Below are 23,869 nucleotides of genomic sequence, written 5' to 3' on the forward strand. Positions count from 1 at the left end.
ATCTTTCCGGACCTACACCAATCAGCCGTGCACCACTCGGCTTTGTCCTCTTCCGGCCTTGACCACCACCTGCCGTGCACCACCAGGCCGCCGATCGAATATGACTTCCAGGCATCGTTAAATTACGTAATTTTACGTTCACCGCATCAGAGGTTAGGTTTCAGATAGCATAGTTCTGTTCCAAAATATATCGTCCTTCGACAAGTGGCCGTTCGACCGAGGGCTGGTTCGACCCACGGCCTAGATACGGACGGCTTGAAGTGTTGAAGGCTACGTTCCGGAAGGCAGGAATCATGATGGTCCATTACATCAGGGCAGTGGTCAGTGAGGGGTCGCCTGCCGAAGACCACAACTGCCCTGGATGTAACGGACCATCATGATTCCTGCCTTCCGGAACGTAGCCTTCAACACTTCAAGCCGTCCGATCTAGGCCGTGGGTCGAACCAGCCCTCGGTCGAACGGCCACTTGTCGAAGGACGAACAATTTTGGAACAGAACTATACTATCTGAAACCTAACCTCAGATGCGGTGAACGTAAAATTACGTAATTTAACGATGCCAGGAAGTCAGATTCGATCCGCGACCTGGTGGTGCACGGCAGGTTCTATGCGAGGCCGGAGGAAGACAAAGCCGAGTGGTTCACGGCTGATTGGTGGATGTCCGGAGAGATCCAAGGCGTTCGATTCAGGGCTTATTGGTGCACAAAATTGGTGGTGCACGGCTGCGCTCCCGTCAGTGAGTGGTGGTCTTCGGCAGGCGACCCTTTTGTATTATCCCAATGTGACGCTGAGACTGCGACTGCATCACGCATATACGAAAGTTCTTTGAAAACGTCACGTAACCTTTTGTGAAGCTCTTTCAGACGGATAGTTTCAAGGTTTAAATTTTATGACACAGATAATGTCCTTTATTGGAATTTTCAATCCTGTACCTTTTTTTTAAATCTACATTTCTCTATCGGTAAGGACACCAACGCCAACTCTGCTCCCAACAAATTTTCATTTCATCCCAAGACTGGACCTGTGGATAAAACAAATTAAACAATAAAGCTTCTCATTGCATCCACAACCTTTCAATAAATGAAAACTATAATAGACCAACTAACTGCGTCACAAATCTACAAATTACGTCGAAGTACCTACCGCTTGCACACTTGTGGGACGAATATTTGAAACGAATTTTCATGAAATGCTTTCCACAACCTAAAAGCGATCTTGGCTTATTTAAAAACGAATCTATTTGTTGACGATATGTTCCTGCAAATGTTTCAGAATTATTTTTATCCGCTTTTTTACGCTTACCGCTAAACTTTAAATATTAGTGCTGTTGCTGTTGCACCCCTAACTTAGCTTTTAGCGCACGGCGTGAAAACGAAGAGGTCGAAAAAATCTAACATTAACATATCAATATAAAAATTAAAAGGAAAACGTAGTAAATAAACAGCTCCGTTGTTAATTATGACAAGATCAGTTTAAATTTTACAAAGTTCTTCGCGGAATACGTGCTATGAAAATTCGTCTCAAAAACTTTATCCAATTATTAATCCAGAAGTGTCCGAGCGGTCACCAAAGTCTACACTTCCGCTCCAATCGAAGGTTACATCAACGTTTCAAAATGTGTCCCACAATAAACTAAACTCATGCAAGTCCTGGAAACTATTAAGGGATCGTGCTAAAACGGCAGCTGGTAAAGGAATAATTGCAAAAAGACTTAAGATTATTAACCAGTTCGCATCACAAATTCGTTGCACTATGAGGAGCAAAAAATACACTATGTTTACTAAAAGCAAGCCATAGTTTCTACAAACGATAAAAAATATACATGGATTTGTTCCTTTAAAAACAAGTACCAGGCATTTATGTACTTTCAATATTATTAAGGCTACTTCGGACGTGCCACGGTAGACGTTCGCCACCAGACAGGAGTAGGTTGCGGATGAGTGTTTTCCTTACAAATATTTGACAAAAAACTCCGATAGGAGAAGCAGCGAAGATGCTGATGCTGATATATATCAGAGAAACGTGATTTACCTAGCTAACATGCCTAATATTTAAGATGAACCATAACAATCTTCAGCCATCATTTCATGCCGCCATCTTCATGCCGTCTACCATGAGTTGACCATGTTCAGCCGTCATCACTTTGTTAATGTTTGTCATTAATTATGATTATGTTAAAAATATAGTTTAGTAATTCATAGAGAGGCCATTGGCAGTTATTGGTGACAATTTATAGTAAGCTTCAACCTCAACTTTACAAATAAGTATGGTTTTATGCCGCCATAGATCCATACATTCAAAATTCCATACGGCATAGCTATTAATTCAATAGTTGAGGTTCATTTTCTCTATGACTGGTCTGGTGGTAAATCAACTCTCTAGCGCCTAAACCAAAATGAAAATATATTTTTCACCGATAATTACTACATTTCATTGCGAACGTTCACCCATGGGTAGAGTAGAGACATGATAAATTGTGTAAAAAAACTGTAGTTCACTTTCCCTGAGCTTACGTGCTATTATTCACAGAATTTCAGGACTAGGGCGATTACAAATACAAACCGGAATTCAGTGGTGAGAGCAGTTCATTGTGCCGCTGCCAGCGGTCGAGTAAGGGTGTAGTGTATTAGCGCTCCTCCAGTGTGTCAGGGGATTTGCAGCGAATCAAAAGTGACCAGTTATTTATGAGTGATGCATAGAAGAAACTTTTCACCCCTAAAAAGTGATGAATGAACACTTATTCGTTGGTATGATTTTTCGAGTTTTATCTTTTCAAGTGTGAAAAGTCAATTAGCAAAGTTGAAGAGTGCTTTTTTGGTATATCATATCTCAAGATGCAATAAATAAGTAACAAAATAATTATGTTTCCTGATAATTCTGTAGTCAGAAAAAAAATTACGTAATCCTCTAATCTCTACCTCTAAGAAACTGGTGTGTGCCGACAAAAAGGGCTAAAACATTAGCGCTATTGGCAGTGAGGTGAAATGTTCTCCAAAGAATTTAATTCGTATCAATAATAAAAATCAGAGATTTAGAATTTTAATCAAGCATTGGCATCAAGCCATTGTATTTACTACATTAAAAGATTTCCATTAAGGTCAATTTAAAGATCAGCCCATTGATTTTCAGTCTCTTCCAGAATATCCAAAACATTAAGTTTTGTTTTGCATGTCTCTGCTTGAAACTCGATTGCTATAGTACTGGAGAAAGACTGCAAACAAAGATATCATATTATAATTATTTAAACATGAGTGGTACAAAACTTTTGTTTATATTTAGTCTTGCAATTTTTTATGGATCAACGTTCGCGCAGTACAGTCAGCAAGAACAGTCGTACGAACCTTACTTGGATGCGGATCGGTTAGCCTTCTTCCGGCGAGCCAGAGTCCTGACTGGTGCAGACGACGCGCAGGAGTCGTACGAGTTATCACAAAATGACGACGACGAAGATGACGAATTTCTTCGGAGAGGAGGCAGGGGTAGAATGCTATACGAGGAAGACAGCGCAAGAAATTTTATGAGGGACGGGCGAAATTTCGGTGAGTATGGAATACAAAGGACACAAATTCTGAACGCAAAACTCACATAAAATTACATTTAAGATTACAGGGATAGCTTGGTTTTAAATTATGTTCTCTTTTTCATATACCAGGGGTTGGTACACTAAACTATCACACACAAAATGATTTATTCGCTGCATGTTTAAACATGCATTTGAAACTGACCGCTTTAACTTGGTTGCCGTTTGTACTGTTTATTTCAACGGTGACACGAATTTAGCATTGCACAATCAACAATGGGTGACACGTTCAACATTTAACTTTGTTTGTAAATAAACTCCTGTGCTTTTCTTGAGGTATTACCAATATGATTACTCAGTAGGTTACATTTAAACAGTAAACATTACTCAGGCTACATTTAAACAGTAAACTTTGTTAGGAAGTAACAAATTAAAATTTGCGAGCATCTGTAACTACCTTTTCCTATAATTTAACTAACTAAAAACTAGCGGAGCCATCTTTCCCATGCAGTTGTTATTTTAAGGAGCGCTCGGTGACTTTGCAAAGCCGTAGGGAAGCCAGCATGGCTTTCACGGCCCTTCGACGAGCGGGACTTTCTTCGGCCGCAACTTTGCCAGCTGTTGTGCCGCCCTTGAGCTCGCCTGGCATCTTCATCCATCAAGAAGCAGTGGCAGCTTCACGAAATTTTAATAAACTTAGATTGCTGATCAGGAAGAAATAATTGAGTAACTATTCATGATTTGCGAAACAAATGTTTGATGACGTACGTTTTCCAACGGAAACATAATCAATTTTAATATTTCGAACTGTATATTGTGTGGCTATTTGGCTTAGGAATTAACTGATTTTTATTTATTTTAGGATACTTAGGATAGCATTTAGGATAGCAGGTTTACTTACAGTGCTTTAACTTTCATCCGAGAAGAAAAATGAGTTTATAGCTATAGCAAACTGCCCTTCTGTCAGGATGAGTTCCGTCAACTGCTTTAGCAAGAAACGAACATAACTTCAAAGTATCGTTGCTATATGATTCAATACGAATGCATGGTGCCTAATGCAATCAAGGTTCAAAACAACCTTCAATTATTACATGGGAGTTAATGTTATTGAATAATTTTCCGTAATATGTGTTTCTATCTCTGTAGGGCAAGATAAAAAATAAATCCATATCAACATATAAACTGACAGCCATGACGTCCTCAATTAACCGGACATCGAATGAACCGGTTTAGTCATGTCAACATTGACTCAAGTGATGAATATTCTAAGTTGATTTCTTGCCCTACATTGTCCGCAATCCATAAGGGACGTCGTGAAAGTGTCATCCTAATAAAAAGAAAATTGAAATAAACACGAAAATGCGCCGTTGGGCACACGATTTCGTGAAAGTGCATACGGGGAATATTTTATACTCTCTCAAAAGGAGCTTTGTGTGAGAGAGAAAAAAGATGTTTGTAAACTGACAAGTCACGCGAAAGCAAAATCAAGAATTTTTTTCAAACGTGCATTGCTTTAAAAACTTGCCAGTCGTTTTTATCTCATAAATTTCTCTTCGAGTTGAAGTAACGCAAGATTTTTCTAGATGTTAGGAGCTGCCATAGCAGGCCTTTTATTTTGCACGAGAGAAGCCCGCAAAAACGACAAAATTTTATGGATCACTCGCACAGCTTCACGTTAGTTTAAAATTTGGTGTCACTCCGACAGGCTTTAGTCGTGGGGTTTAATTGCCGTGTGTGTAGGTTTCCTTGCATATCTCTTTCTTATCTCTCGAGCAAAAGATTTCGCAATTTTTTCTGTTTTATTAGTTTTTTTCTGTTCATCTTTTATACTATGTCGTTGATCTATATGAGATGTTATGTACCGGTTCCGTTTGTTCGTCATCCTATACGCCCTGGCCACTCAAGGCCTGATCTGTCCTCTGCTGCTGATGCATACCATTTGATTGTAGAATTTTTGTGACGATCGCAACTTTCTACCTCGCTGACGATGAATAATTTTCATTTTTCTGTACAATCGACTGCTACGCTGTACTAAATCGCCAAAAATGATTGATTTTATGTTTCAATTTAAATTCTTATTATGCGGCACAAATCGGTTAAGAATAGAGGACTTTAAAATTGCCGAAAATGTAAAATAACTAAAATAACACATTGCTAGTTTTTTAAGATCACTAAGATGCCACTTAGTCTAAAGCGAATATGCCAAATATGGGATGAAGCCTTCTCGAATCAATTCTGGAAAAGAGTCATTTAAAAAATAGTTTATGAACCAAGTTTCTGGGAAATTTCCATACTTAGAGATTTAATTCTAGATACATAAGGAGGTCTCATTTCCGAGGTCCAGCACCAGCAGCAGGTATTTGCAAACTGCGGACGCTGCGTCATGTGTGCTACCGTTACAGGTTTACAGTATGAAGATGGTGCCATCGGTGACCTTGTCTTGGAATCTGTGGCATGAGTTCAGCGGAGTTCAGTTCTGATATGTTTTCATCGGTATTTGCCGGCATGTGATGCCGTTTTTTTAAATACCGATATGTATTTGTGAGTGAAAGAATATCAAAATTCTGACAAACACTTTCCTCATTTTAAATGTCAAATTTCCCACCAAAATTTGAATCAAAATTTAAAATTTTGAACCAAAATATGAAAATTTGTACCAAATTTTGAACCAAATCGAACATCAAATTTCGATACACTTATTTCTTAGTTTATTCTCTGCGGGCTCATTTTTCAAGCAATTTCTCGGCGCATTACATTTTCGTTCAGCATGACAAGGCTTATATTTTTCACCTGCAGTCTCGCGTGCACTCCAAGCAAAACTTTTATATTATTTTTTTTACGTAAAGCAGAGATTCCATGTACGCTCTCGATCCTCAATCAGCCGCAGCAAATTTCACAATTTTATACCGAAGAATATTGAAATTTAACCAATAATTACTCTGCATATGGCAGAAATTTGCTCTGATTCTCATCCTGAAAGCCATCGGTCGGTGCGAATTTTGAGGGACGAGCATAACTTAGCGTAGCAGATGGCTGGTTGAAACGAGGTTACCTTATTACTCTGCACTAACGGGCTCATGCAGTCCTGCTGGAAACTTAAAAACGCTCAAACCCTATACATATTTGAGCGAAATATTGTATTTTCCTCTGCGTACCTTTTCGAAAGATTCTGGAACTGTTCCCGAAAACAAGCTTATATTCAAAAGGTTTCAATTTTTACTAATTTCTCAGTATAAGATCTATGTCCGCAAGATGACAAAGACGACGCCGAAAGATTTAATTGATTCTAAGTCAAATTGCAGCCTTGCTTCTATTCAACTTTAGACAAATTTATGACTGAATTATAATATTTTATGTGCAATACAATCACCCTACAGAAAAATATGAGTGTTTGCACTGATGCTTCAATGACGCCCATTGTACGTTCTGAATACCGAAAAAAATTCGAAATCATTCTTCTTCATACAGTAAATGTTGAACTACATCAAATATAGGAATTACAGACTTAGGCAATAAGTGAGCAGAAATTTATTTTTAGTCACTGATGTTGAAGCTTGATGTTAGTGTAGGTAGTAAACAAGTTCTGCCTATGTTAAAACAATGCTGCGTTACACTTCACCTGCTAGGCGTTAAAGTCTCCGCCGTCCCCGCGGAATGATTTTTTCTCATCGACGAAAACCTCACTTTGATAGATTTCAGTTTTGTCTAAGTTCTGATACAGGGATTCGGATTTCGGACCATTTAAAAACCCACAAAATTGCTTGAATTATTTACTATTCACAATAATAGATGATGCAGGGATATATGTTTCGCTGGGTCAATCATTGTTAAACTGAGTTATTTTGTATGAATGCCCACAAAATTATGCATGTTCATATTTCTCAATAAGTTTAGAACTAGGAATACAGATGCTAATCAGAGCAATTAAATATCCATTCCTCTCACTTAGTTTTTACCATACCGAATTTGCATCCTCATTTTCTATTGAAATACTCCCCTCCCTAATATATAAATGGCACCACAACGCTCACAAATATTTTAAGAAATGCCAAAGGCTAGATCACTAAAAGTGAGAACCACAACGCTCACAAATATTTTAAGTAATACAAAAGGCTAGATCACTATAGGTGAGAACCACAACGCTCACAAATATTTTAAGTAATACAAAAGGCTAGATCACTAAAGGTGAGAACCGTGACCTTAAGCAGCTATACTGAATCGTCCGTAATTTTTCACTGCCGTGTACGGGGCGTAAATGCTAAACCGTGTGCTGTTCGACTGCAGGGGCGGTCGAGCGTGGGACATCAGTACGGATACGCTTATTTGGAAGACTGCGAGTTAGAGCAACTCGTTCGGCAGAAATGATTGCACGGTTCAATATATGAGAACCAATGACGAAACAATGAAATACAAAGATTTAAACTTCCAGAAATTATTGCACGGTTCAATATATGAGAACCAACAATGAAATACGAAGATTTAAACTTCAGTAGATATACGTCACTTCGATTTCGAAGTGACGTATATCTATCGTCGATATGTAACGACAGATCGCCTGCGAGGTATTATAAACTCTTCGATTATTTTAGAGCGACCATGACAGTCTGCCGAGCAGTCGTTAAATGTACAGTTCTCAGTGGCCGATATGACTATAATAGGTACTGGCTCAACTGCCATCGAGTCGCGATAGGAAATGGTTATGGCTCCGATCGAGTCCAACTGTAAATGGTGTTTCGAATTTCGTCAAGAATTTTTAAAGAATGAACATACTAGTGCGCGGATTTTTTTACCGCTGGAAGAGACTAAGCAACATTTTTTTTTCTATGCGATAAAGGTATTTTTTTATTCACTTATCCATGAAGTTTGAGGATATCTTTGTTAGTTTAACTTAATCGTAAGCAATAATGGTGAATTCGTGAGCAGATGTGTTGAAGAAAATAATTTCACTGAGAAAAAAGCATACAATATAATTTTTTATAGTTAAATTCGCTGGTCAAATATTTATGATTCATAGAATTTTTCAATTATTATTAAATTGCGTGATTGGTTTAATTTATAATTAATTTGATGTAATCCATTCCTAATTAGATATGTTAGCGTGCTGACCTACAAAGGATGACATGTTAGGCACGGCAGCGCACACATCCACGTAACGGTGACGCGAGCTTCAGGGTGGCGCCTGAGGCGGGACGGTCTGCCTTGACTGCTGGTGGTCGATCTTGTAGCTGCGGGGCAAGGCGGTGTTTCCACTAGTTGACTTTGACAAAACTGACCATACCCACGAGGTGCCACTTTAATGAGCGCTACATTTCCATTGAATTCACGCCAATTTACAAGTCTCCACGAAAATATCATAAGATTTTTTCATATACAGCAGTGAGATAACAATCAAACTGTGTGCCCAAATATTTTTGGAGTTTGAATCGTTGCTGTGAGGGCAACAATACTGAGCTGCCTGTAACGTGAGAGGACGAGGGTCAGTCGCAGTTTACGAAGGGATATTTATTGCCGAATGTTCTACATTCAGTGTACAAAATTGCATCTTAATTTTTACAACACTTCTCTTTAACTTCACTTCTTGTTGTTTGTTTGTTTGTTTGTCTGCTACAAATCTTATAATCGATATATAACACACTTCTAACAGCACGTGGCACGTAGTGATGGGCTAAGAGGAAAGGAAGCGAGTCATGTAGGGTGAGAAGAGCCCGAGAAACGCTTCGTCTGCCAATGCAAACCCGGCATTAAACTCACGGAAGGGAAGTCTGTCGTAGATCACAGCTGCAGAATCGGGACTGCGGCGTCGTGAAAGCATGTGATCACGTTAAGAAAGTCGCAAATGTGGCTGTTATTTGATTCTTTCATCTGGTTAAATTGTAATAGAAAAATCCCTCGTTGGAGGACAAAATGAGATGAAAATTAAATCAAACAGTTAAACAATAGCAGATTGAGGTCTCTTAGAAGAACCTTCAAAACTTTTTGAACCCAATAAACTAAAATAACTTTTATTTACTTGCTTTGAAACTGAACAATCCCTTGTGCCAATATTCAGAGCAAAACTTGAGGTTTCTTGATATAGCGGAAAGTTTGTCTTGTCTCAAGTATCGGCAGCACAATGCATAACCATTCCACTTCCTGTCAACTTTGAAACAAGAGAGATACGAAAAATTCAAAACCGATTGGCGAACAAATTTCAGCCATGCTTTATATATTTAAGTTTTCATTATCGGTGCACTTTTAAGTTCCTGTATATTACTGAAATCGAATTCTCCACTAAATACCGTCGCTGAACAGGTCTGGCATTATTTGTTGTTCTGTATAAAAACATTCAGTTATACAATATCGTTGCAAATCTGCCATCGCGCTTTGACTGAAGCTAAACTGAAAACTGACGATGAACTAATTTTTAATGCTCACATTATACGACGAGCATGTGGCGTCTTTCAATGGTCAATAGGTTATTCCAACGCATCTACGGCTTCGATGAGATTGAATAAATTATAATATTAGAGTCTATTAACATGGAGTAAATGGGTTAAACTAACACCTTCTAAGCACCTAGGAGGGATCATCTTCATAGGCAGGTTGAAGCTGCTAGTCATGGTAATCATTACCCCACTTCCTCAGTCACCTGCGTGCGTGCGGCTAGAAACCGGGTCACGATCTTCGATCCTTTATCCCAGCCACTTTTGGCATCTGGAAGCCATCAATTTCGTAGTAATAGACTGTTTGCGGCTAATGTGGACATTCAACGGTTATTATTTATACCGCTAAGAGTTTGATCTCAGGCTTTTTGCCGCTCTGTGTTGGTCCAAACTAGGGGCTCTTTTTCTTGCATTTCTTTCTGAAGTTTTCCGAACTAAAGAACCCTGCTACTTTCTACTTCTTTAGTGATCTACTTTAGTGATGCAATGCTATGTTTACGCGAGGACATATTTCATTTAACAGTTATTATTTTCGGCTGATTGGCGGAATTTGGCGAAGTAATGCTTAAAAGCAGTAATGATTTTTATGCAGCTGGTAGTCTCGTATTGTTGACTCAACAAAATTTTCACTCGTCTACGCCTGCCGCAGCACGCAACGCGCGATCAAGCCCTGCGCGGGCAGTAGGTTTAGACGCAAAAACAAGACTTCTATTGCACGTAAAAGTTTTTGTCTATACTCCAGCAAAGACCGTCACGTCGGGCAGAAATTTCTAATTAAGCTCCCTCTAGAAAGCTGAATCTTTTCATTCGTTTTAGCGCTCTTACAAATGGCTGCAATTTGTGTTGTACGAGTATTTACCTTACCTTGCTACTGGAGCTAAATTTGATTTATTTATGAAAAGATATTTCCGTATCAAGTTGTAAACTTGAATGCTGTGAAGTCTACAGGTAAAGTACATTCCGTATGCCGAAAGAAACACGCACAATCTTCAATCCACACAACATTTTTCGACAACATCTGGACGTTTCCGTGGGTCTTCTTCATTACCAAGTCTGAAACGACAACAAATATTTTTTAGCAAACTTTATTCGCTTCTCAAAAATGCAAGAAGGTCACATTTTTTATCCTCTCTCATTTGCAATTATTTTAATTTGTTTCCTTCAATTTCATGTTACAACATTTAACTCAATTTATTCATTGAATGCGATTGATTTTGACTCTACAGTTATTGTAAATATCTGCCTCACGTTTAATGCTGTAACCGTGAAAATTTTGTCATACTGCTCATAAATTTATTTATTATGAATTATAAAATGACGTGTTACTCGGAAATTTACTAGAGTTGATAAATATTGTTTATCCTAACTTTATAAAAGGGTAGATAATATACACGTGATAATGAACTACTTATACTAATATACTGCAAAACCCGTTTCCATATTTTGCCAATATTTGAATGAACCTTTCGTGTGCACGCAAACATTCTCCCAATTAAGGATAACAAATTAAATGTCGATTTATATGGTGTTCTATTTTATCATTTGTAAAATATATTGCATATGAAACACTGGTACACCTACACGGAATGGTTGAAAATCATTTTAAGTAACATGTGTGTTTAGACATGGTTAGAAACATGAATTATTCTCAACAGATTTTAAAACTTTTATGACCATCATAACCACTCATCAATTAAAATAAACATACTAATTTTATGACCATCATGATCACTCATCAATTCAAATAAACATACAAATTTTATGACCATCATGATCACTCATCAATTCAAATAAAGATACTAATTTTATGACCATCATGATCACTCATCAATTCAAATAAACATACTAATTCCGCGACCACACCAAGACGTACGGTTTTAAATGCAACAGTTGTTCTTGTTTTGCTGTTACTAACCTCGGTGCTTCTGTTGTTGTTTGTGTACAGTGATGGAGTTGCTGGAGGAGGCTACTCGCATATTCAGAGGTCAGTATTCTCTTTGTACATAACATATGCATATATTGCTTTCAATTAATTATTTAATTTATCTTCCGTTAGCGGTCATAATCATACTTAGATAAGACTTGAGTGTAATAGTCATTGAAATGGGTTCATGATCTTAGGTCCGAGTTATTCTCTATAATATAATATGAATATAATATTATAATCTTCATGTAAAAATGTATTGCATGAATTTTTTGAGATATCGATGTTAGCTGTACACGCCCGGCATTTTCTTTGGGCACCGAAGCCTTCATATTAATTAAGATTGTGTCACGTAGCTGATGTCTGATGTTGACAATAACATTGACCAGAATAAATTGCACAGAAATTGTTTTAGATTTATATGATATATTCATGGCAAATGGCATTAAAGCTTAAGGTTTTAATGTTTCAAAGAATAGTACGTTTTCTGCACTAGTTTCTAACGAGGTTTTGTACCAGTCTTATCTGGGTCACGTGTGCTTCCCTGAAATTAAATTTCGTAACAGAGATCCAGCATGCCAAGAACGGCATGGATTGGTCTTCAGACAAAGCAATTTTCCAGTTTTCGAAGCGTGTTTTTGTAAAAGTTTCTCCCCCGTATTATACTATGGGGAAAACGTTTTCTTGCTTTAGCTAGTCTTCTTTGTAGGCAAGAGGTTTTCGGATTCTCTATCTTCTGAATTGCAACCCAAACGAGACTCTCTTGCTCGTTTTCAGCAGTGTAGACAAATTTATTTTGCTTCTCTTCGTACCTCAGCGCTCAACAATCATTCCGTTAGAATGTGTAGTTAAAACTGTCTCAAAATTATTGTCTAGTGTCGAATGACAGATCTAAATGTTAATACTTTGAGGAACTGACTCTATAATTATTGTTATCAACGAACCATTCCTAATCGTGTTAGGATTGTCATTCTATTATAAAATCCATAAAAATATTGGGTTGTAACTACGGCTGACGGAATACTGGTCAGTTGTATAGTTTTGTATAGCTGATTCTTAGAACATATGACACTTTCATTGTATTTAATATTCCAAATATAAGTTGATTATTTTTAGGTTATCAAGTTGTTTACGGATTGAAAGTCTGTACAGTGAAATATTGTCTACAAAATGTTTAACGAGCTTGGAAATACTATGTAAATACACTCTTAGAAAGTAAAGGGCATAGGTAAAAGTGGGTATCAAGAATATAGCGCAGGTATGAACGCTTGCATGTATATCAGTGAAATCTATGATGATGTCCAGGACTTTCTCCGGAAATTGAGGGAGCTGCAGGACTCTGTCCTAAACAGTTAACCAGTTTAGGACACGACAGTTGTTTCCATGTCACAGTAGTGCTTGACCTAAGGATACTGTGGTGAGGAGTCGTTCTGAAAAGTGGCAGTTATTCCTGGCTCCGGGAAGCTGATTAAAATTCTCAGCTGGATTCTTCATAGGTTGAAGAAAAGCTAAAATTCAATTAAGGAACAGCGTTGAGAATAAGTGTTGTCCATAAAAGAATTGTATTTTTAAAAGGTTGACAATTATTTTTAGTCTAGGCGAAAGTATTTACATTTGGGTGAAGAGTAAAAAAGTAAGAGAACCATTTCTACTTCACTAATTAGACCTTTAACGAGTTGGACCTAAGTCATTCTTCCAGTTTTAACCTCCGAGCACCTTCTAGTTGTTGATCCAGGCAAAAGTTGAGTTTTTTTTACATTTTTCTAGTTTTCTTTCTCAACTTCGCTCTCCCCGGTGTAACTTTCATCCTGATCACAGTACACACGTACACCATGGACGCCCGGCTGTGCAAGGCGAGGCTGTGCAGATTCTTGCGTAGGCCACTTTTTTCTTTATTTTTTTAGGCTGCTTGACTTCACTAACCTACTTTTGGTGCAGGACTAAACTTCTCGGTATTAATGATGCCTCGCAACCACTGCGCTCGGCACATCCACCACTGCAAACTTTCCTCGCATTTGGGACGAAGTCTTTAGAAGGTTTCAGTGCAAAAAGTTGCTTCGACTCGCACGAAATTATCGGGACAGCCATGAATAATGTGAATCGCATGCAGCTATCGATATTCTCACAAGCACGCGAAGAAGATTGGTGCTACGTTGAGATGTTTCTTTCTCTGTTGAAATCATTTTTAAATGAAACGCCTTATCAGAATCACCGGTATAAAAAGCACCACTAAAGCAATCAGTCAACACCCTTCATTCATTATCAATTTATATATAATTAAACTTTTTCCATAAACGACAGACACAATTGTTAATAACTTCATATTTCATAGTTATTAAAAAATGTCTATATTCGAATTAAATATCTCCATGAACGATAAATTTTCCCCAAACATAAGATTTTGTGACAAGCGAATATTTTTCTTCCATAGACCAATGGTCAAGTGGCCGCCATCAGCCCTTACATGCAGTCTCGCCATACATCGCATTTATACATGCTAGGTATCGCGATATGGCGATACTGCAGTATAATCTTATCGCATTTACTAGCTTGGTATCGCAGGTACGATGTCGCCATATAGCATTTGCATGCCATGGCATCTCACTGCAGTATCTGCCATATCGCATTAGCATGCCTGGTATCGCACGTGCAGTATCTGCCATATCGCATTAGCATGCCTGGTATCGCACGTGCAGTATCTGCCATATCGCATTAGCATACCATGGCATCGCACGTCCAGTATCTGCCTTATCGCATTAGCATGCCTGGTATCGCAAGTTATCGCAAGCAATGCCCCAACCGTCATCAGAATCGCAGTCCTGGTATCGCCGCGTCAGATGATCGAGGTCGCGTAACGGAAGCTGCATGCACGGCAGGAATATCTGCGCATGGGGCATAGAAGCGCCAAGAAATTCCTTCATAGATACATTCCTGTCGCTCAATCCATTCCTGTCGGTTAATCCAGCAGTTGTATCAACAATTTATTAGGGGTGAAATTACTTTCTATTGGAAATACGTCTCATTTAATCTGGTCTCGATGCAGTTAATTTTGCAGTGTATATTTTTCGAGACTTGTTTGAAGAAATAAGTTTAATAAGCTTATTTCATTTTTACCCGATATAAACGATTTGTTGACCCAGAGAACATCACTCCACACAATATTGCACCGTAACACCCGCGGCGAGATGAATAACACCATTGAGAGTTAAGTTTCATGTAGTTAAGTTTTATGCAGTTAAGTTTCATGTAGTTAAGTTTGACAACGATAATCTGTCGGGTCTCCTTTTCATTTAGAAATAACACAACTGTTATTTTCCATTACTGGCTCTGTAAAGTTAAAAACAACGAGATTTGCGCCAACATAACAAAACTCCTGGAAGAAATAACAAAGCAATTAATTCATAAGATTATTATTTCTTGTGCATGAAACTTTTTCTGAGGTACACGTGATCGTTGAGGCTCTTCGCTACGTCTAGGATACTATTCTACACTATACTTCTATAGGATTGTGTTCTACACTACGATTTCTATTATTTTCACAGGTAGTAATTAGTCCACTTTTGGCCGATGTTGAGGCGTGCGTATTATAGAAAATATAGCACGTGGCTTCTTGAACCAGTTAGAGAGCGAAGCTCTAAACCGCGCAAGAAACTGACTTCTTACGTTATTTCTTGTCATTAGGCGTCCAGTTCAGTGCAGCTGAATCCAACTTTGCACTAATATTGTTTTTATATTTCTGCATGCTAAATCTCCCTTTGTCCCTTGAAATTGATTAAGTGACTTTCGTTTTTCAAACAATCGACATGGACACGTAATTCAAGCCTTAATCCTAAACCGCATGAAAATAATTTTCGGAATTTAATTTTCCTACATAAAAGATTATCTTTGATAATTTTCGTTACTAATTATTGTTTCTGTACGCATGTTTTAAAAACTGGTACATCAATCTTTAATCTAGATATTCTTCTTTTCGTGGTATAATATTAATTTGCAAAAACTTCTTACGCAGTAATCGGGATAAATGCGCTTCTCATCTTCGATTCGTCTCATCATTAGTGCTGAATTTTTTTAGTATCCTTATCATAGACTGCAATGATCCTGCCTAAGCTATTTTAGTCAACTGAGGGAGGATAGCCGCATGGTTGAATTAATATAGTATTAATTCAACCATGGATAGCCTTTCCCAACATCTATTCTTGGTCCTATCAATTCATTGTTCCCATCGTTCCATCAGTAATGTGGTTCAAACGATTCCATCGATTCTTTGATCATATCATTCCCGTAAATCTTTGATCTCATCATTCCCATTGAATTCTTTGGTCTCATTATTCTCATTGAATTCTTTGGTCCCATCGATGCTATCAATTCTTAGGTCCTATCGATGTCATCAATTCTTTGCTTCCATTGTATCTTACTGGGTTGTTTAACTTTTTGTGTACTGACGAGACCTCTCGTTCCCATGGTTGAATTAATTGTATTAATTCAACCATGTCTCGTTCCCAAGCCATTAGTTACGAATAGCATTGTCGACGGTAAATGTATCCGTAGACATGACGACGGTAAATGTATCCGTAGACATGACGACGGTAAATGTATCCGTAGACATGACGACAGTAAATGTATCCGCAGACATGACGACGGTAAATGTATCCGAAGACATGACGACGGTAAATGTATCCGAAGACATAACGACGGTAAATGTATCCGTAGACATGACGACGGTAAATGTATCCTCAGGCATTACGATGGTAAATGTATCCGTAGAAATGACGACGGTAAATGTATCTGTAGACAAAAAGTTAACCCCCACGTGCCCCCAGCAGGTATGATGAGCTGGTTTGAGGACGAGGGCGACGTGGCACCGCAAGATGAGTGCCGTGCCACCAACGGGGCACTCAACACAGGCACCTGCTACGAGGCCTCCGCCTGCGATGCCTCCGGGGGTGTGGCGTCCGGCGAGTGCTCGGAGGGCGGCGTCTGCTGCATTTGTGAGCGCTGGTTGCCCTGATAAATCTTGCTTCCTAATGTCTGTTTCATTAGGCCATTAGGCGTAGTTTGATTTCTTTTCTAATTTCTTTAGTTTGATTTTATGTAATGTCAATGATTAGTGCTGGTGAGTTAGATTATTGAACAATTATAACCTACAAAATTAGATTGAAATTAAATCCAATGAACTTTGATAACACGTTATGCTTGGACAGTCCCAACGGTGTGTGGCGGTACGGTGACACGAAATCGGACTTGGTTTGTCAACAAAGACTTCCCGGACTACACTCGTGACCCTAACAACTGCGAGCTCACCATCCGCAGGCTAGACCCCAGGGTAAAGAGTTCTTAGCTTCCAGTGACGAGTTCAAATCGTGGCAATTTCATGTATATTATTGTTTATTATTGGATTTAACTGAAACCGGCTTGTTTGCTCAGTTTCATCCATTTATATGATCAAAACGTCGATGCTTAAAGTTGCAATTTGCTTGGCTACTTCGCTCTGACCACTGAAGTTTCCATCGTTGGTGTTAGCTCAATAACATTAAAAAATATTTAGCCGTAATTAGGGCGCGATAGAAATCGGTTGCACATCAATCAATAACTCATGTCGCTTATGTTCTGCAGGAATTACGCAATTTTAGAATTACATGATATAGTAATTTCATATACAGTGGTACCTCGACTTACGAACTTAATTCGTTCCGTGACTGGATTCGTAAGAGGAAATTTTCGTATTATGCAAAAAATATTAGAATTAAATATGTATTACTACAATTAAATTAAATATATGTTCATATGTGGAGGCAAAAAAAATCTAGAAAAATTCGCAAGTAGACGCATTCATAAGTCGAGGTACAGAACATGAGAATTGAAACTATGAGAATTAGGCCTAGAGGTTTCGAAATTTATAAATTTTTCACTGTTTACGCAGATCAAGCAAGTTCGTCTGGATTTCGCTGTCATCGAGCTGGGTGACGCCGTCCAGGGCGAGTGTGTGCGTGACGCGCTCACCGTCGTACGGGGAAACGGGGAAGTCGAACTCATTCCTCCTCTGTGTGGGGACAACTCTGGCCAACACGGTGGGTATTTGTGAGGGGGCGTCATGTTCCTCTCTACGTGAGGAGGAGGGTGATGCTGGCCAGCACGGTACGTCTTTGTGAGGACGTCATGTTCCTCTCTACGTGGGGAGGAGGGTGGTGCTGTCGGTGAGACGCTGTGTTGGGGACGAGCTGGAGTTTATTATCTTTCCTTTCCTATAAAAAGGCGATGCCAAACAGCACGGTGAGGCAGTATATTGGAACGGGCAGATATTTGTAATTTTCCCTTTACCGGATGAGGTGATGTCAGCAGTACGGTGAGCCGGCGTATTAAGGAAGAGCTGGTGCTTGGTATGTTTATCTCCTTATAAAGAGGTGATGCTGGTCAGCACGGTGAGGTGTTATGTTCAGGACGCATTGGGTTTGTTGTGTCCCGCCACCAACGAGGATATATGCCAGCCAGCAAGGTGAGCAATTACTTGTACTTTGTAACTGCAGACAGGGCCTTGTCCTTACAGTTTATAACGTTTTTGGTGCCTGTGGAAAGAGCGAGCTTTAGTACTGACGCTTCACGGTGCTTTTCATGTCAAATTTTCCAAGGTCTCTTTTTTAAAGAAAAATAAATTTCCGAAGCACGCATTTTATTTTTTATATATAACGGCAAAGTTTTCGTGTTATTTAGACTTAATGATATTTATATTGTAATATTGAAATACATTGACATTAATTTTTCAGTGTACATGGAATTTGCGTATCAAGATCTAAAGCTGCGCATCGCGATGTCCACGCAACTACGAAGGAAATGGCATGTGCTCGTGTCGTATGTGGCACCAGGAGATGAAGGTCAGCTTTAATAACTTCACCTTAACTGAGATTTATTGTTTGATTCCGATATGTTGTCCTAGTTGGAACGTTGACGTTGTCGTTATTTAACGCATAAATAGCACTCGACATCCAGCTCAATTAAATATTCATCTTTCGTTAATATCGATGCAGCTCTGGAATGAAGGAAGACTGGAATGGACCATAAGTGCTAACTCGGTGATCTTGTTTCAGTGCCGAGTGGTTGTCTTCAGTTCTACACAGACCGAGCAGCAACTGTCAAATCTTTGAACTTCAACTCTGGAAGTTACCTTTTCAGAGGAGACCTCGACTATGACGTCTGCTTCCCAAAACTGGATCGAACAGAACTGTGAGTCATGCAACAATCCAACGTACTTCAAATCATGCAACAAAGAAAATGTACTGATTATTAGGCGAGACAAATGTTTGCTGTATTGTTCCGTTATTGCAATATTTTTTATTCATCCCATGTTTCATTCGCCAGTAAATCTCAAAATAAAATATGAAATCTTTTTCTGTCAGGAATGCTGGCTGCGAACGTCGGACCGAAGACATCGACTTGAGACAGTCCGAGAACGAGATTCACACCCGCCGGAACAAGGTGAAGAGATCCCGCATTCAGGGCTCGAAACGAAGATCACGTTCAGCTAAACTGCCTATCGTTATGGCGTTCGACAACAACGAGGAACACGAGCAGTACAGGACCAGGACTCCAAGCCATCGAATGCAAATGCAAGCATCTTCCCGATCCATGCCTAGAGGGCAACCATTAGTTTCCCGTGGTCCAGCTTATCGGCAGATTAACCAGGTCATAGGTCAGCTTCAAGGAACTACGACTACTGGACTGGAGAGTCTATTGAAGAGCAAGAATGAACTTGATCAGATGAAAGAAGATTTCACCCAAAGAGCTGGTCTTCCTGAAGATGCTTATTACTATTACTACTATGATGAAGATGATGGCAAGAACTTCATCAACAATGATTTGGATGATGTTTCCGACGAACCAGCGGCGACTGACAACTACGCCGTGGAACACAATCGTCAGGAAATAATGGTCTTGCCCGATGGCGCCCCTCTATATTCAACGGGCTCCAAGAAGCCTGAAAAACAGTCATCTTCCTCCCAAGATAAATACTTCCATTTAGGTATGATAAATAACATCAAGAGTCAGATAGAAGAGCAAGAAGCAGATCCCAGGTATCCAACACCGCTGTACTATGAACCCGCTACTTCGGCTCCGGTGAATCTGCTGAAGCCCGAGTTCCCGGTGGCATCAGTAGTAATGTTCGACCCCATGACCTATGTACCTGATGATCAAGTTGTCTCTCGCTTCGAAAAACCAACGACGGTTTTCAGTGGTCAAGAAAGCACTGCAAAAAAAGACCCACCGACCGAGATTAGCATAGATGACCTCACAACGCTGTCGTCTATAGACCCAGACGATGAATATACCCTGAAACATAATGGAGTCCAGTGGGTCTTCCTCAGGAATGAAAAAGTTAGACTTACTCCATCGCCGACTGTACTCTCAACAGCAAGCAAAATTATCCTACCGCATGACATCAAAATATCACCCGGTAAAGTGGAACCTGAAGATATATCTCTTGGTAAGCCGCACCTGATATTTAAACACCCATCGGGTACTGTCACTGAAATGCATATTAATTCCAGTGAAAATAAAAATTCGAACGAAAAAATCATAACTGTGATTGAAACGGGACCGGTCACTCAGAACTACACAAAAATTAAAATTAATAACATTTCAGAGCTTGATAAAGTAATCGAAAGTGTTTTCGATATAGTTAGCGATAGCAAAGAAAGGTTAGTCCCAGAGAAGGAATCTGAAACTCCTCCACCAAGGTTGGTTTCCAAAAATACACCCGTAGCAACAACGCAGACAAAAGCTCCCGCTTCAACGCCACCTAACGCTTTCAGTTCTCTGCCCAGCAAGAAGAACAAAGTCCAAACTGAAACTGAAGCAGAAACAACTCAGAATGAAGTTCCGACCCTCTCAACCACCAGCAATATTCTAAGTTCAAAACCAATCCCAACCCGAATCATCCAACGCATCACGACGCGAGCAGAAGTTCCGTCAATTTCCGTATTGACTGAAAATGCGCAATTCACAACAACAGATCATGTTGCAACAAATCGTCCTCAGATAATCCGAGTTACTAAGCTCCCGCAAACAACAAGGTTCACGAAACCTTCAGTAGTTACGCGAATAACATCACGGCCAGTGCCAACGCGCCTGTCTCAAAGTGCAGTGGCCACTCGCTTTACTACGAAGCCTGGAATAATAAGAATTACGACTCCAATTTCTGAAGTGCGTCCTCCTCTCACGACGACTGCAAATGTCGCACAGAAGCCGACCATCAGGTACACCACGACCCAAGTCAGACCAGGACTAAAACGCGTGACAGTGTCCGCAGCCCCAGGCACTGACATACCTGACAACATCCGCGAAGCTCTCCAGACTGAATCCGCGAGGCCTGTTCAAATAATCGCTCAAGAGGCCAACGAAGTTGATGAATACGATAAGGAAACTGAAGATGAAGTCCCTCCAGTAAGCGAGTCGGTTCCTCCTACTCAACAGAGCGCTACTTCAGCGCTTACGGAAATATTTGAAGACACACCCACCGACGATCCTTTTGCCAATCTGATCATGAAGCTGAGCCAGCAGGCCACGGAAAAGCCGAAACCCTCGAATGTGAGGAAAGCCACTAGCAAGCCACTCTTCACAATCTCAACTACAACAGACGGAATGGTTTCAACCAAAAGCTATACAACTGTTGAAGACGCATTAGAAGACTTGAAAAAAATAACTACGTCATCAACGTCAAAATTCGAAGACACCAATCCCACCTCGACATCTCCATACACGAACGCTTATTCTAGCCCTCCAATTACCAGCTCACCAATACTGGAGACGTTAGGGCCTTACACAGAGAACGTCGTGGAGACCATCACCATCTTCAACAGTAACGTTTGTGAAGAATCCTACATTGAAGTCAATGACATGAAAGTCTGTGAGAAGCTCTTCAGATCGCAGCCCGTTAGAGAGGAAGCACAGAGTAAGTGATGCATTCAAGATAACTCGTCTAATTATTAAGTATCAATGTTTAATGCTCTCAGTTGAACTAAAAGCATGACAGGAAAACAAGATAAAAATCGAAGACATCCCCTCTGTTTCGTAGTTCTAAGCCAAAACGCTTATTGATCGAAATTAAACTAATTTACAGACATGTGTGCATGAATAGTTTGACAGAATCTGTTCCCTTATATTGGAGTAGCTTCAAACATATGATATGGTATTATCGACAAAGAAGCATGTCCGAGATTTAACTTGAACCGATTTGAAACGAAGTTCCTGAGACATCTCAACAATATTTTCCAATGGAATCCAGGCTTTTACTTGAAAATGAATTATAAAGTTTGTCTTTACCTCATCTAGTTCAGAGCCTCTCTGTTGTCATGATATTATTACATTTCTAACCTTTTTTCACCCATTCCACCCACTAGGAGTATTCAAAGACATGGAACGGTTGTCAGTGCGCTCTCTAAGCACGTCGAATTCACCGCTGAGGTTCAGCCTGACGTATGACACGGTGTGCCCGCTAGAGGGCGCCAGCACCAGCAAAAACTTCGACAATACCGTCACGGTCGCAGGTTTTGGCCAGCAAGCCACCACGGGCGCACCCGTTGCCAAGACAGTCAATTTACTTCAATATCTCCTTGGCTGGTATCGATGAAACGTTTATCAACTTTATGAAGTCTACATAACATCAAATTTAATAACTCGGATTCTGTTAAGTGCGAATGTACATGGTTCAAATCAATAAAAGTTTCTTAATAACAGGCACTCTCCATGGAAAAAGTGTATTTGCTAAGGAAGTCAAATCAAACGAGTAAAAAACATTCAGACATGAAGGCCTTGTTCGTCGAAAAATCACAACTGGGACTCCGGATTACTGTAGATGAATTTATACCATAAATTAAATGACAGATCCAAAACTTTATACTCAAACAATAGCTCATTATTGAGTGAACTATCCCAAATATGTGAGAGAAAATTAATACTTTGAAGTTTTGTAATAATCATGTAATATAATACGTTTTTAATACCTAAAATATTACTCGAAATGGTGACACAAAAGGCACAGTTGGAATTGTTCGTTCCTGAAGCATGTTCATCATGTTCTCAGGAATAAGACAATCATCAATAGAGTTTAATTGTCGAGATCTATTTTATTTTGGAGTCACGGCAATACTGCCAATAGACAACTGCTCGATGCAAAAGTTTCAGCGGACTAAAATCGAAGCATTAAAAACACTCTAAGGCATTTATCAACGAATAAAATTGCGCAAAATTTACTTTCCCTTAGAATTAAGTGCCGAAAAGAAAAATACTCTTAATTATTTTGTCATCGACACGCTAGGGGCATTTTTGCTGCATGACAAAGGGGAACATTAAGTTAACATATTTATGTTGTATTTATTGTGCCACGCACTTGCAGTGGCTTCGGTTGTATCTATTAATGAGATGAGTTTTTATATTAGTAATTAATATTAAGCAAACGCTAATTGTTGATTAATAGTAGATTTATTTTTTTACAGCAATTAGCAATTGTGTTCTGCACCACTAGAATGAGATTACAATAATCGACAAGTTCACTGTTTAGAAGGAGAAAAACTTGTTCATCGTTCTGGCAACGCGCTCCAATTTTTCAGTAGAGCATAGGATTTATACCGCGGAATTTCCACAGAAAGCGACGGGTGGAATTTTCCTGTAGCTGAATACATAGCATAATTTTTGAATTAGTGAGAGCATCTTGAAACACGCGGACAAATGATGCAGGCTAGAAACAACAGCAAATGAACATATCTTAGATCTTGTACCTACTTGAGTTCTAATGAACGTGTTAGCTTCTTTATTGATGAATTACGGTGCACCCGCCCAATGTAAATTGGACTAAAAGTCTCGGCCCTTTTCTCAATAGTCTATTTTGCAGAACAATAAAGGCCAAATGTGTCAAATAGTTTTATTGACTTTCCCAACTAAGTTGCGAATCCTAATTTACTCGCGTATTCGTTTATGTTCGGCATAGATTAGATGGGTATTGAACCAATTCATC

General features: G+C 39.3%; 1 protein-coding gene across 3 annotated transcripts; it reads left to right on the top strand.

Annotated features, from left to right (window-relative positions):
- The first annotated feature begins 3,138 nt into the window (after positions 1–3,138).
- On the top strand, positions 3,139–23,761 carry LOC108671626 (mucin-17). 3 transcript variants are annotated; one of them, XM_018159192.2, is made up of 9 exons: positions 3,139–3,538; positions 11,887–11,925; positions 16,689–16,853; positions 17,067–17,188; positions 17,786–17,933; positions 18,627–18,734; positions 18,948–19,083; positions 19,257–21,808; positions 22,257–23,761. In XM_018159192.2, the coding sequence occupies exons 1-9, from the start codon at positions 3,247–3,249 to the stop codon at positions 22,484–22,486; spliced, it is 3,792 nt and encodes a 1,263-aa protein (XP_018014681.1). In that variant the 5' UTR covers positions 3,139–3,246; the 3' UTR covers positions 22,487–23,761. The 3 variants fall into 3 exon arrangements, with proteins under 3 accessions (XP_018014681.1, XP_018014682.1, XP_018014683.1); XM_018159193.2 differs by lacking the exon at positions 11,887–11,925 and having other exon boundaries at positions 16,686–16,853; XM_018159194.2 differs by lacking the exon at positions 11,887–11,925.
- The last annotated feature ends 108 nt before the right edge of the window (positions 23,762–23,869 follow it).

This window comes from Hyalella azteca, unplaced genomic scaffold (assembly GCF_000764305.2).
Source record: "Hyalella azteca isolate HAZT.00-mixed unplaced genomic scaffold, Hazt_2.0.2 contig6255, whole genome shotgun sequence".
Taxonomy (NCBI): Eukaryota; Metazoa; Arthropoda; class Malacostraca; order Amphipoda; family Hyalellidae; genus Hyalella; species Hyalella azteca.

Bases quoted from the DNA above. Each gene is read 5' to 3' on its own strand.
- LOC108671626 (XM_018159192.2), top strand. From the start codon at position 3,247: ATGAGTGGTACAAAACTTTTGTTTATATTTAGTCTTGCAATTTTTTAT. The intron at 3,539-11,886 runs GTGAGTATGGAA...GTTTGTGTACAG, and splicing joins GAGGGACGGGCGAAATTTCG to TGATGGAGTTGCTGGAGGAG. The intron at 17,189-17,785 runs GTAAAGAGTTCT...CTGTTTACGCAG, and splicing joins TCCGCAGGCTAGACCCCAGG to ATCAAGCAAGTTCGTCTGGA.